The 15,021-nt window shown below is 51.6% G+C and overlaps 1 protein-coding gene across 1 annotated transcript; it reads left to right on the top strand.

Moving 5' to 3' along the window:
• Nucleotides 1-693: 693 nt before the first annotated feature.
• KCNA10 (potassium voltage-gated channel subfamily A member 10) lies at nt 694-2,229 on the top strand. Its single transcript, XM_044236470.1, has one exon. The coding sequence runs from the start codon at nt 694-696 to the stop codon at nt 2,227-2,229; it is 1,536 nt and encodes a 511-aa protein (XP_044092405.1).
• Nucleotides 2,230-15,021: the final 12,792 nt, after the last annotated feature.

The raw sequence follows: 15,021 nt of genomic DNA, 5'->3' as shown, positions 1-15,021 counted from the left end.
ACGTAGAGTGAGAGAAAGAACCTGGCTGAGGAAGCGTGGAGAAGTTTGGGGAAAACTGGAGGACTTCAGCCGAATACAAAATTACCTGACTCTTTTTTTTTTTTTTAAGATTTATTTATTTATTCATTTATTTATTTACGTATTTGTCAGAGAGAGTGAGAGCATAAGTGGGGGGAGCTGCAGGCAGAGGGAGAAGCAGGTTCCCCGCTCTGCAAGGAGCCCAATGCAGGACTTGATCCCAGGACCCTGGGGATTGTAACCTAAACTGAAATCAACTGGGCGACCCAGGCATCCCAAATTGTCTGCTTTGTTATTAAAAAATGTTAATGTCCTCTTTCATTATGTCCTCCCTGGGCTGCCGGCCTGCCTGTTGTGGATGGACACCGTCTTGGCCAGAGGCAGAGCTGTCCGCCCAGCCATGCTCCTTCTCTGCAATCTGCTCTAGTGATTCGTGTACATGAGCTCAGGGGTGCAGGTGGCTTTTGAGGGAAGAATGGTGCCCAGGCAACCATGAGGTTCCTTCCCACACTAAAAGTAAGTCGTTTTTTAACCCACTGGTGTATCTTACCTCGATGACCCGGAGCCCACTGTAACCCATCCTGGCTCGTGTGTGATGACCTTCCTCATCTCCACAGGTCATGGCAGGCCAGGAAGACTGAGGGTCTTCATGCTGCTTTCCTGAACCACCCTAGGATGGATGTGTGTGGCTGGAAGGAAATGGAGGTGGCTCTGGTCAATTTCGATAACTCAGATGAAATCCACGAAGAGCCAGGCTATGCCACAGACTTTGACCCAACCAGCCCAAAAGGCCGTCCTGGGAGCAGCCCCTTCTCCAACTGGAGGAGCCTCATTGGTGACGGTACCAACCATGAGACGGCCTTCTCCAAGCTCTCAAGAGACGATGTCGATTCCCCAGGGCCTGAGCCAGTGGTCCTGAATGAAGGAAACCAGCGGGTGATCATCAACATTGCCGGGCTGAGGTTTGAGACCCAGCTCGGAACCCTCAATCAGTTCCCCGAGACCCTCCTGGGAGACCGCGAGAAAAGGATGTACTTCTTTGACTCCATGAGAAACGAGTATTTCTTTGACCGGAACCGGCCGAGTTTTGATGGAATCCTGTATTACTACCAATCAGGTGGGAAGATCCGGCGCCCCGCCAACGTCCCCATCGACGTCTTCGCTGATGAAATCTCCTTCTATGAGCTGGGTAGCGAGGCCATGGACCAGTTCCGGGAGGACGAAGGCTTCATCAAAGACCCTGAAACATTGCTCCCCACCAATGACTTCCACCGGCAGTTCTGGCTCCTCTTCGAGTACCCCGAGAGCTCCAGCGCCGCCCGGGGCGTGGCCGTGGTCTCTGTGCTGGTTGTGGTCATCTCCATCACCATCTTCTGCCTGGAAACACTACCAGAGTTCCGGGAGGAGAGGGAGCTGAAGGTCGTGAGAGACCCCGGCGTCAACACAAGCAAGTCAGTCCTCTCCCACACCATGTTCACTGACCCTTTCTTCATGGTGGAGTCCACCTGCATCGTTTGGTTCACCTTGGAGCTGGTGCTCCGGTTTGTGGTCTGCCCCAGCAAGACTGACTTCTTCAGGAACATCATGAACATCATTGATATCATCTCCATCATCCCCTACTTTGCAACCCTCATCACGGAGCTGGTCCAGGAGACAGAGCCCAGCACCCAACAGAACATGTCCCTGGCCATCCTGAGGATCATCCGGCTGGTACGGGTCTTCCGCATCTTCAAGCTCTCCCGGCACTCCAAGGGGCTGCAGATCCTGGGCCAGACGCTGAAGGCTTCCATGCGGGAGCTGGGGCTGCTCATCTTCTTCCTTTTCATTGGGGTCATCCTCTTCTCCAGCGCGGTCTACTTTGCCGAGGTGGATGAGCCTGAGTCCCATTTCTCTAGCATTCCGGATGGCTTCTGGTGGGCAGTAGTCACCATGACAACTGTGGGCTACGGTGACATGTGCCCAATCACTCCCGGGGGAAAGATTGTGGGCACTCTGTGCGCCATCGCGGGGGTCCTCACTGTTGCCCTCCCTGTGCCTGTCATCGTCTCCAACTTTAATTACTTCTACCATCGGGAGACTGAGAATGAAGAGAAGCAAAACATCCCAAGTGAAATTGACAAGATCCTCAACAGTGTGGGCTCAAAAATGGGCAGCACAGACTCTCTTAGTAAGACCAACGGTGGCTGCTCCACGGAGAGGTCCCCGAAGTGACCTGTCCAGGGGTCCTTGCCCCCGAGTATCCCTGTCTTTTTTTCTTTGTCTCTCTCTGTTTCTCTCTGTGTATCTCTCTGTCTCTCCCCTTCTCTCTCTGCCTCTGTCCCCATGCCCACAGCTTCTTGCTCCCCCTCTCCTCTCTGCCTCTTGCTCTCTGTTTTTCTGAAAAAGGGAGTTTATCCTTTGAGAATAGCAGGCCATCTTGGATTGCAAGCTGTTTGAATAACCCCATACTTCTGCTGCATTTTCTAAGCTGTTTCCTCTCAACCACCCATTGGAAGATTTAATTCTCCTTTCCTCGGAGGGGTACTTCTGGTCCTTGCTGCTCGCCTATGGTACCCAAGATCAGCTGTATTGACATCATGTGGGAGCAAGGGAAATGCAGAATCTGAGCCAAACAACAGACCTACTGAATCCAAATTCTCATTTTAACAACATCCCAAGTGATTCATTTCCACAATAAAGATGAAGAAGCACTGGTTTTGGTCTTCCCAAGAGGAGGCATATTAAAAGGCTGGGGAATGCTGTGAGCAATGAGTAAGAGCTCTGGGTTGTTTAATAATAATATCTTACACTTGTGTCACGTTGCATAAATTTTCCAAAGCACTTTCACCAACAGTATCTCACGGCATCTCAAAATAACCGGTAGGACAGATTTGGTTGTTATTCTCACATTGTAGATGAACAAACCCAAGGACAGCGAAGAAATGGTGACATGCTCCATGCTGGAAACCACATCTACTTACTAGGCTGGGGTCCTTTCTGCTTGTGGATGCTTTTGAATCAGAGGGAGAGGGACGTGAGGGCTCTGTCTTTCAGAGGATCCAGGCAGCAAATCTCTGGGCAGGAACACTCTTTCCCAGGGATTCCAGCATCTCCACGCATGCTGGGAAGATAGAGCCCGCCTGGCGCCTCGATCCTCAGTCGCTTCCTTGGGCAGTGGGCCTGTAGAAACACTCCCAGGTGCTTTTCACCTGGCCCATCTCTGTGAGCTTAGGCACAGGCTGGTGAGCCTGAGTGTGGGATGGGTGTGTACCAGGAAAATAGATACCTCCTGGTTCAGATACCACTGAGTCATAAGGAATTGACTAGTTGCCAGTTGGGGCAGCTTAGTGGGGAGCAGCGGGGCCCTAAGACATGTGCCTAGATTCCAGACTCACTCAAAGAGCCTGGTTGTGGCAGGCTTACCTGAGAAACTGCCCTCTCAGAAGTGGGTCCTTCTCAGCTCACTATGCTCCCAGAATGAGAGGGTGGAGTTGGAATTCCCCATAAATCAGAGAAGGAAGCTTTCACTCTGTCCCCCATCCCTCCACCCCCATTCATCCCTCCAAGGAAGGAGGCCCGCACCATCCTCAGGCCCAATACCCAAACCTCAAAGGTGAGTCAGCATCAGAACTCTGGACCTCTGGGCTGCAGGTCACTGCTCAGCTCCAAGCCCCACAGCCCAAACCACACAATCCACAACACGCAATCCTGGAACACACCCAGCTCCACACAACCCTGTAAGACAAAGAGCTGCAGACACAGATCCCCTCACACAGCCTCCCCTTCATGACAGCCTAACAGAGGTACCACTGTGAGAGAAAACTGTTTCTCTCCGCTCTTGTTGTCCTGAGTATAGGCCCTAGGAATCTGGACTCAGTCATCTTTAAGGCCCCTTCCTGCTCTAAAAACCCCAATCTTCTTCTTATGCGTTAGCCTCAAGCTCTCACTTTGCACGGGTTACAGAGACCCTGGGCTTTACAGAAGACATCACTGCCCTAAGACCTGTGCAAGCAAGACTCCTGTCCCAGGCCTGAGCCTCAGGGTTCTGGGCTTTGGAGAGCCTTCCTCACAGTTTTCTAAGTTCCTTTCTAATTACTCTCCTTCAGGCCCCTTTCCAACTCCCTACCCATCCCTCAGGCCCAAGCATGGGGGTTGACCAGATGTCCCGAGGCAGTCCCGGATTCACACATGTGGGATCATGCTGGAGCCAGCCCTACGTGGGGTTCCAGTTCCAGGATGGTGGTCTGGAGAGCAGAGTGCTCCCACTGGCTGGCGTGGCTTTTCTTTTACAGAATCACATAAGCTTAGGTGCCAGAAATGTGACAGCACTCTGATCTGAGGTGATGCAAACTCCCATAGACACTGAGTCCTTGCAAAAATTCTTTCTCCAGGCTCCCAAGCATCCTCGGGGTGGTTTTGACAAAAGAGTCCACATGCCCACATTCTGCCTTCTGGAAGCCACATGATCACAATTCTTTACAGCAAAACCTTTCTCCACAGATGGGTGAGACCATTTGCACTTCCCATCAGCCACCCGAAGTAAACATTATTCCCCCCATTTTGCCACATGAGGAAACTGGTTCAGAGTGGTTCGTGGGCACACAGCCAGGAAGCCACAGAGAGGGATTTAAATCTAGGTCTCTTTGATGCCACAGTGTATCCCACCATGCTGCCTGCTAACCAGAACAGCTCCCTCCTGAGAAAGGATCCTGGGCTGGTGTCACACAGATGGTCGTGGCACATTTCTGGGAGCAGGGAGGCTGGTTCTCCTGAGGACCTGCTTTCTTTCTCTCTCTGACTCTACATTCAGAGCCACATGCAGGCCTCCCACCTCCAAAGTGCTGCAAACACGGTGGGATGGAAAGACCCAGGGGTAGGTTGGGCCAGTGCCCCTAGAGGCCAAGATAGAGTCCCAGAGCCTGCAGCCCAGGCTTTCTCGTCTGAGGGTCCTGCCAGAAAGGGCTTAGACTAGCAGAGCAGAAGGGAGCCACTCGGTTTCTCTAGCCAATGCAGTTACCCCTGGAGGGTTGGGAGGCCTGCTTATAAACTTCTGACTCCCAGAAAACAGGTCCAGATCTCTAGGCTGGTGCCAGGAACAGGGCTGCAGAAGCAAGCCCTCTGGGGCACATGGGTGGCTCATTCTTTAAGCATCTGCCTTTGGCTTAGGTCATGAGCCCAGGGCCCTGGGATGGAGCCCCACATCGGGCTCCTTGCTCAGTGGGAAGCCTGCTTCCTCTTTCCACTCCCCCTTCTCATGTTCCTGCTCTCACTGTCTCTCTCTCTGTGTCAAATAAATAAATAAAATATTAAAGCAGCAGCAGCAAGTCTTCCACTCGCCATACCACTGCTGCCAACGGGGCTGGTATCATAGTCCCTGACGTTGAGTCCCCGGCACTGAGTCATCTGTTTCTTCCCGAGCCAGCCAGGGAGACGGGCTGTGGGGCCCTCTCACCATCCATCTGGCCAGCCTCCTGTAGCAGAGAGATCTGCTGTCGATGGATTTGCACCCCTGGTGACTCACTGACAAAGAGAAAGAAGAGAGTCAGGGCAGACGGGACAGCATGGCCCAGGGGTCAAGTGTGAAAGGCGCTCTCATTACCGTCACAGACGGAAGGACTTGTCAGCAGCCAGGCTCAGATGGCCTTGCCTTTGGGAGGAGCAGAGCAAGGCCTGAGGCTTCCTTCAGTGAGTTCCTATAAACAGAGTCCTACTGTGTGGCAGATATTTTCTAGCCACTGAGTAAAGACATAGAAAGAAGGGAAAGGCCCCTTTTAAGGGTCACAGTAAAAATATGCAAACAATGTAAGGGGAAACAGCAGAAACATCTTCAGTGCAGAAGGCTTCCAAATCTTGAGACTTCCTTCCCACATCATGCCGGCTATCTTTGCAAAGAGCTTGGGATTCATTGTTCCATCTATTCATTCTCTTTGAAAAGTGTTTTACAAAGCAGAAAGCCACTCAAAAACATCAGTGTTTTGAGTGGAAAGCTCTCTAGACTTGGAACCAAAGGACCTGGCTGAATTCGTATTAATGTTAGGACTTGGACCTCCATGGGCCATAAGTTTCCTTATGTGGAAGATGGAGATTAAATAAATAAATAAATAAATAAAACGAAAAAACTCCAGCAGCAGCAAACATGGCAGGATTCTCTCCAACCAACCTCAGGGAGCAGACCCTGAGTCCTCCCACCTGCCCGACCTGGCCAACGGGATGCCTCAGGACCTCCACAAGCCACTCAAGTGGCTGCTCAGGACCTGCCGTCTGCTAGAGACGGCCCCTGGGACTCCCTGCTTCTCTGCCTGTTATACTTGTACTCACCCTCTTCGAGTTTACTTCCAACTCTGACAAATGGGCCCAACGTCACCCACCTCCCCGGGCCTGTGGGGAGGAAGCAGGGAGGGGTGTGACTACAGGTGATTATGGCTGGAAAGCCCCACACTAGCGAAAGGAATGACTGCTCTTTAAAAGCTGTCTTTTGGACCAATGAATTAGCGCTGCCTGAATAAGGACAGAACTTGCCTTGGCAATCGGCATTCAATCGACCCTAAGCGGAAGGTCCCTGATTTCAAAGACAGTTTAAAAACAGACTTAACTGAGCTGGGAAAGGACAAGGGTTATGAACCATATCGTATCATGTTCAATAACCAACTAGCTGTTCAGGCTGATTTGCATACGTGTCACTTCCTCTGAAACAGCCACTGTCAGGTAAGTATCATTTCCCAGGTATCAGTCAAAGAGCACAAAATCAGGGTGATCAGACATAGGTGGCACTGCGGTTGTCCCATCCCTCACCTTCTTGATCAAAGACCCTATTCGCTTCACCCCCATGCAAACCACAGGCGGTAACTCCAACCCCCGCACGGCAGCATTCCCTGTGGCTCTGGGACATCAGAGAGGCTGAGGTTGGAGGCACCACTCGCTGCGTTGGCCTAGCCCAGTCCATGCCATCCACGCAGAGCCCACTCAGAGGAGCTCAGCCACTCTTGGGGAAAGAAGGCTCTGCAGCACCCCCGGGACATCCCCCGGTGCAGTGTGGCCCAGAGCAGCGGCCACCCTGGACCCTGCTCACCCATGAGGCTCTCTCAGCTCTGGTGGCCCTGTCCAGCCTTTACTGTGCTTGGTTGGGGATGCTGTACCTCCCCAGCACCCGCTCAGCACTCCCGAGGGCGCACACGCTGGGGCAGGAATGCGTTCCAGCAGGCCATTTTCCATGGCAGGAGCCAGAAACCCAAGTCAAACTCAAACAAGACAGAAACCTTTACCAGCTCCCGTGATGGAGAAATTCAGGACAAGAATAGATTGTAGCTGAGTCTGGGGGACTCAAACACCACCACCCTCAGAGCTGGAGTCCCTCCTGTCCATTGCCTTTTTCTGCTTCTCTCTGCTGGACGCCATCACAGCTCTCAAGGACGTTCTCCGCAGGGCGGGGAGCGTGGCAGCCCCCAGGTCATGGCCTTATCATCATCCAACCAAAAACAAACAAATATACATATATATATAGAATCACCTTTGTGTCACATTACTATCGATAATTCCTCACAAAAATGTCAGATCCAAAAGGTAGAGATTTTGGTCTGTTCGGTCCACTACCATATTCCCCGGGCCTATCGCAGCACACAGCAGGTGTTCAGTAAATATTTGTTGAATTAATAAATGGCCCCTTCAATTACCCTAAAGAGACCAAACTAAGACACTCTCTCGGCCTGGTAAGATTTTGTTCTCCTTCACTCCTACCCTCTCCCAGACCTTAGACCTACAGGCTGAGGCCAGACCTCCTTAATGAGGAATGACTGTTGGGTGACCCTTAAAGCATTGGAGGTGCGGGCTCTGGGGCCTGGGAAGGTGGCTAGAAAGGGACACAGGGGCAGCCTGGCCTGGAACATGCTCCCAGCCAGTGGCGAGAAAACTCCCTGCCTCCCTTCCTGCCCACCCCACCCCTAGATAGGATTAGAGGAGGCCAAGGGGACCCAGGACGCCTCTCTCTCTGAATGCCCTGCTCTGAAGGTTGTGGACCCCTTTGCAACTTTCCAGGGCAACCCCTGAGCCTCCAGAAGGCCACCTTTCTCAAGCACCCTGGCAGTCCGACCTCCCAGGTCAGTTTGAACTGCTCCCCTCACCCTCCCCCTGCCCAGGCCCTCACCAGGGGAGCCCCTCTCCATGGAAGTCCTGCTCAGATCACCTCACAGCAGCTGCTGAGGAAACGTGGCCTGCCCACCAGTGACAAGGCCCCCTTTCCCCCTGCTCCTTTTCTGTTAGGTCCCAGGGGTGGGAAGGACAGGAGGGAAGGGGAGCCCAAGGTGCCCCTTGCCCCTCTCAACAGCTGATTCCTGCCTCCTAAAAAATAAAATGCATTCCCCTGTGGAGTGGAGCCTCCAAAGTCCCTTTGAAGTGAAAGGAAGAAAGGCATCCTGGTCTCCCCCAGAGACCACAGAGTCTGCCCAGCCACAGCCTAGAAACAGCGCAGATGAAAAGGCACCAGGGTTGGCAGGGCCCTGGGGTGGTGAGTAAAAGGAAGATCAGACAAACTTTTGTTATTGCCTCTCAGGGGAAGCAGAGGTAAAAAGCTGCCTGTGAAATGTCACCGGATAATGAATGCTATTTCACTCCCTCCCGGAGATGCCAGTCAGACACACGAGGAGAGAACGGCAGCGATCCTCATACGGAATTTGGGGTGGATCTCCGGCTCTTCTGAGCCTGAGGGGCCGTGGCCAAGCCCCCTCCTCCCTGCCACCACCCTCCTGTTCTATTGTTAACAGAAATAACAAATAGAGCAGAAACAAATAACACACATAATAAATAATACCAGGCTCCCAAGGTTATTATGAGAATTGTATAAGATAATACAATCCCTTAATATGCCGATGGTTGGATAGAGATAGGCAGAGCCGAGGATAAAAACACTCTCCTGCAAGGGCCAGGGCTATGCCTTTTTAATGTGAGGAGCCCAGCACAGTGTCTGGGACACAGTAGATGCTCAACAAATGAAGGGAGGGAAGGAGGAAGACAAACAAGGGAACAACAAGGCAGAGGCAAGGTCCTAGCAGGGCAAAGTAGGAGACCCCTGACTTCCCCTACATGCCCCAGAATGTTAATACTTGTGACCCAGTTACCTGGAGACTCAGGGTTGAAGTAAATTCCTGGCACAGAATTTTCTGATTTCTCTGTTTGTTTGTTTGGGTTTTTTCCTGAGATCCCAAGCAGCAGAAGGTAAGGAGTCGTCACCATGTATCCGATTTACTTTCTTGATAAGAAAGAAAATTAAGTTCCAACTGTGGGCCAGATGCTGAAATGGGCCCTTGGGGTTACAGAACTGACCGAGAGGGGTGTGTGCCCTTGGGGAGGAGAAATGGCCTCTCTACGAATTAGAGCTTTCCCCATGAATGGGGAGCGAGGGGGCCCCCTTGCTCCCCGGCTCTTTCACACTGGAGGGAAAGTGGCCCCGTGTGGCCCACCCTCTGGCTGGTCCTGGGACCATAGAAGGGAGGGAGTAATTTATGCTCAGTTTCTGCACCGTGCTCAGCCTCACTGGGAGGCGTGTTACCATGTTCAACAGGGAAAGAATATGAAGCCCGGGGGGGGGGTGTCTATGGGGGGGGACTCTGACTAGAGAGAACAGAGGGAGGAAGGTGGTCCCTTCTGGTCCTGAAGAACAGAGTACCACAATGTTGCTTCCCTTTGGGTGGGGAAAGGGAAAACAGGGTTTCCATCTCTCAGGACAGTGCCCTGTCCCTTCTGCCTCATTTTGGAGACAGTGAGGATCTCACTGCAAGGGGTTGAGAAGGAGACAGGCTTGCGGGCGCTCTCTCTTTCTCTCTCTCTCTCTCTCTCTCTCTCTCTCTCTTCTATGGGACAACAGAGAGGCACAGACGGAGAGAGAAGGTTTGTGGCCTGGGAACTAAGAGTCTGGAGGCGGGGAGGTGAGGGGTGCGGAAGTCCAGCATGTTGGAAACAGAAGCAGCTTTTTTTCTTTTTTAAAACTTCAGTAAGTGAGTAGGAAGAGCAAAGCAAGGGGCTGCCGCTTCCCTTTGAAGCTGGATAAAGGAGGAAAAAGAGGGGAAAGACTAAAGATTAAAAATAGTTACTTGGAGAGGAAAGATGTGTTCAGATATCTTGAGGCTTATTAATGATTTCTCTGAAGCATCATCTGTAAGTGAAAGGTTCAAGTTCAAAGTTTTAATAAGAGGTAGGGGGTTTTTTGGTTTTTTTTTTTTTTTTTTTTTTAAAGGAAATGAGATGTGGATCACATTACTTGCTAAGGAAACACAAGCAGATACCACAGGGTTGCATCTGGGGAGTCCGTATGTGGAAGGAGCCCTGGTTCTACAGCATTGGGTTCAGATCCCAGTTTTGCTGTGTGACTGTGACCAACTTGCTCAAACTCTCTGAGACCCAATCATTTCAAATGGGATAAGTTGGGGCTCATTGTGCCTATCTGCTGGAGATGTCAAGAAAATCAAATAAGACATCATCTCTACATTGCCTTTCATAGAATAGGTACTAAATAAATAGATGTGTCCCCTCGTGTGGGATCTCCAAAAAATTGTTGTAAATGTAAGCAAGGCCCTCTGTTGCCACTTGGTTGCAGCATACCTGAATTCAGGATGGGACAGTAAGGACCAGGAATCACTGTGGGCCCCTAAGATAGTCTCAAATTTTTCCTGCAAAGTAGGAATGTCCACCTCCAAGCATCCCTGGACATTCTCTGTGTTCTCAGAAACCCCTCCAATCCTAGGATTAACTACAGCAGTAATTAATGTCATGGGGTTCTAAAACCATTCTTTTTGTTTTGTTTTTTTTTTTTTCTGCATGTGTTTTTATCTAATTTGAACCTCACGAGAACCCTGTGGGGTATTCAGGAGAGTTTTGGCATTTGTTCCACTTTGAAGGTGATAAAACAGATTCTGACAAATTCGGTGACTTGCCCAGTCTCACCATCTGGTCACTGGTGGAGCGCAGCCCCGAGCCTGAGGCTTCACCCCGACACCACAGCTGTTTCCCATGAGTGGGTCTGGCCAACACAGCTTACCAGTAACTGAGCATCTGCTCTGAGAGAAAATGGGGCCTCTCCCTTCTAGGCCAAGGGGAATTGACCTTCCCCAGGGGTCAGAGGTTTTACTCTGCATCTTCTGGTGTGTGTTTTTGCATTACAATGCTAGGCTGCCCTAAGGAAGGACCACAGGGCTGGGCCCTGTGGCTCAAACTAGGGAACCAGAAGCAGATTGTCTCCTTGCTCTGGAGCCTGGAAGTTCAAGGTCACGGGGCGGCAAGTTGGTTCCTTGGTGTACAGTTGCCTTTCTTCTAATTTCTTCCCATCATCTCCCCTTCATGTCTGTTTCTGTGTCCACATTTCCCCCTTTTTATAAGGACATCAGTCATATTGGGGTAGCCTCACCCTAATGACTTCATTTTATCTTATTTTTAAAGATTTTATTTATTTATTTGAGAGAGAGAAAGAGAGAATGCAAGAGAGAGAGAGAGAGAATGAGCACACAAGCAGGGGGAGGAGCAGAGGGAGATGAAGAAGCAGGCTCCCTGCTGAGCAAGGATCCCAGTGTGGGGCTTGATCCCAGAACCCTGGGATCACCACCGGACAGATGGCAGACGCTTAACCAACTGAGTCACCCAGGTGCCCCCTAATGACTTCATTTTAACTTGATTACCTCTGTAAGGACCCTATCTCCAAATAAGATCACATTCTGAGATACTGAGAGTTAGGACCCCCCAACATATCTTTTTTTGGGGGCGGGGGAGACAGTTTTCAATCCGTAAAAATTATTACCTCCCTTTTGCAAATGAGGAAACCAGTTCGGAGAGGTGAAGTCCCATGGCCAAAGTCACACAGCTAGGAAAAGAGACGGCCACCAGCGTGGAGCCCACAGCCTGCCAGGGGCACCAAGGGCACAGGGCTGCAGAGTTGCCCCTTGAGGTTGGGTCAAGGATTAGACAAAGGAAGGAGAGAAGGGGGCCCCTCCCTCCCTGCTGCTGCCTCCTCAGGCCAGGGGGGAGTGAACAGGAGAGGGGAAGAGTGACAAGCAAGGAGTGAGTGGGAAGGGGAGGAGAGGAAGGGAGGCAGCCAGCTCACAGGGCGGGGATGGGGGTTACCAGGCAAGTTCACAGAGGGTGGGGGCCCGCCCCCCCTTCCCTGGCTCCCCGAGGCTGGCTCCTGTGCCACATTCTCAGTGCAGAGCCTGAGCAGGTGCTGGAAATGGCTCCCACTTGCGACTTGTAATATGAAGATTTTTTTACTCAGAGGCTTGAGTCCTGTTTCCCAGTTTCTTAATGGCCTGGTTCCTGCCTCGCAGTCCCAGGAAAGGACCCCTGAAGTCAAGAATGAACTCTGCTATACACGCCACTGCCCTCATTCACACATGCTGTCCCTGAAGTCCTTTCCCAAGACGGAGGAGCTGGGGGCGGGAAGAGAGGAGGGAGGCAAGAGCCCTGTGGGGGCTGTAAGAAGGGCCGTGGGACAGAGTGGGGAGGCCAAACAGGCAGTCCAGCATCAAAGGCATTTTCCAGCAAGATGACATCCACCTGTTGTTCCACCTGTCCTGGGAGCACAGGGACCCCACGCTTTGTGGACTGCCCCCTCTATGTCTGCCCCACTCACCCAGGCAACAGAACTCCCCAGAAACACTCTGCGAGAGCAGACAAGTCCTGTTAGGCTTCACTATATTCCTTTGTCTGGATTGTGCCCTGGAGCATGGGGAGAACCTATGCTCTGCGCTCCCCCACAGGGCCCAGCTGGGCAGTCTTCCAAGAGCCAAGTTTTCATAAGAATTCACTAGATAACACAGGAAGGTGCTCAGCCAACAGTGAAAGGTGCTGTGCAAAGTAGGGTGCACTGGTAGACGGTGACAGGTTCGTGCTCAACGGACATGTGAAAGAAAGGGTGAGATCTAGAATGAAAACTCACCAGCGAGCTGCAAATCTTTCCAGAGCCACGGCTGTGCCCTTTTAATGTTACCATCCCCACACAGCTCTGGTGCACAACAGATGCTCTGCAAATGAAAGAAGGAAAAGAGTAAGAAAAAGAAAGAACCATGTTGCAAAGAGCAGGTCATGTCCCTTGAAAAAAAAAACAGTAACTTCTATTCATTGCGTGCCAGACGCTATTCCAAGAAGCTTCGTGTAAATGAGTCAGCTTAAGACTCACGACATGCTGTGAGATAGGACGTGTCACGAACCCACCTTATATATGAGGAGGATCAGTCACAGAACAATCACATCACTTGCCCAAGATGCTCCAGCTGGCAGGTAGCCAAGCAGGACTGGAAGCCAGGGGCTCGGCGGTAGATATCAAGGCTTCTCCTGTGCCCCCAAACCACCTCTCCCCACACAGCCGTGTCTCAGGAGAGCCAGGATGACTGAGCCCAGGAGGTAGCCAGAACCATCACCCCGCCCCCCATATAGGACAGCTCCCGCGTTAGCCTGACCGGTCTGTGCCGTCACCATCGCTAGAAAGCTGTGGGAAGAGGCAGCCTCCCTCCAATTTTGCCTTGTGCTAACCCCATCCAAAAAAAGAGGGGCCAAATCAGCCCAGTTTTTTCTCCTCCCTGGTCAGCTCAGTGTCACCTGCTTGAAAATACTTTAAACCACCTCTGTTCCTTCCCCTGTGAGATGCCCCTTTACCCTCTTTTTTTTTTTTTTTTTTTTTTAAGATTCCGTTCATTTATTTTAGAAACAGAGAAAGAGAACAGGGGGAGGGACAGGGGGAGCGGGGAAGGGAGAACTCCAAGCAGACTCCAGGTGGAGCGCAGGGCTCGACATGGGGCTCAATCTCACAACCCTAAGATCATGAGCTGAGCAGAACCAAGAGTTGGATGTTTAAATCAACTGAGCCACCCAAATCCTACCTATCTCTCAAGACATTCCAAACACTCATGCGTCCACGAGGCTTGCTCTGATCTCACCTTGCCTGTCCCATGAATACCTGTCGCCCGCAACTGGGAGCTTCCGGAGGGTGGGGTCTTGTCTGGCTCATCTCCAGAGCCTCAGGACCCTGACACCATGTGTCTGGTGTAACTAAACTAAAAGTGTGATGCCGTTTTATAGTGAGCATTAGCTCTCCATTGCTGGGTAACAAATTCCACCAAAGTTAGCAGTTTCAAACACACACTGATTGTCTCACGGTTTCTGTGGGTCCAGAACCCAGGCTCAGCTTGGTCGGGTCCACTGGCTTTCAGTTGGTCGTGCAGCTGAATAAGGTATCAGTTGGGGCTGCACAACCTAAAGGCTCAAAAGGGGGTGAATCTGCTTCCAGCTCCCTCACATGACCCTGAGCAGGAGCCCTTTTGTGGGGGAGGGGGGCAGCTCCCCTCTGGCAGTTGGCTAGAAGCTACCTTCCCTTCCTTGCTTTCCGAATCTTCTCATGGGGCAGGTCATGACTGGGCAGCTTGCTTCCTCCCAGTGAGCAAGCAAGAGTGTTGCTTGTCTTTGCAAAACAACTTTGCAAGGGACACTCCAACGCTTGGGGTATTGTTTGCAAGACTAAGCCCCGCCCACACTCCAGGGGGGAGGGTTTATCCAAGCATGAGACTCCTTGGAGGCTGAGATTACTGGGAGCCCTTCTGGCAGGCTGTCAATCCCAAAGGGAAAAGCATTTCATAGGACATTATTTGCCAAAGCGGAGCTGGTTCAGAGGAGGGGGATGGTCAGAATGAAGGGAACACATGATGCGGGGGTGGGGGGGCTGTGAGTCTTTCCGCCGCACGAAAATATAAGGTCTTCCATGTTGGCTCAGTTCCTGGACCACGGTGGGTGACCAGTCAGCTTTCTGCCACAGGTACGAGTGTCTCAAGGTGCAGCCGTGCTCCTGGTCCCGGGATGCCCGCTGTTGAATGCTTGCCGACCTGCTCACCTTCCCTTAATACAATAACGTTCCCACATAGCATACCCCTTTGTACAAGGCACTTTCAGGTTCATTTCTTCACTTTCCTTCTTCCCGTCCTCGGCAGGTAGTTCTGGTATTCCCATTTTACAGCTGAAGAAACTGAGGCCTGCAACAAAAGTCAAGATCATAGAGCC

Source organism: Neovison vison, chromosome 2, assembly GCF_020171115.1.
Source record: "Neovison vison isolate M4711 chromosome 2, ASM_NN_V1, whole genome shotgun sequence".
In the NCBI taxonomy this organism is placed as follows: domain Eukaryota; kingdom Metazoa; phylum Chordata; class Mammalia; order Carnivora; family Mustelidae; genus Neogale; species Neogale vison.
This window is presented reverse-complemented; position numbering and strand designations above follow the sequence as displayed.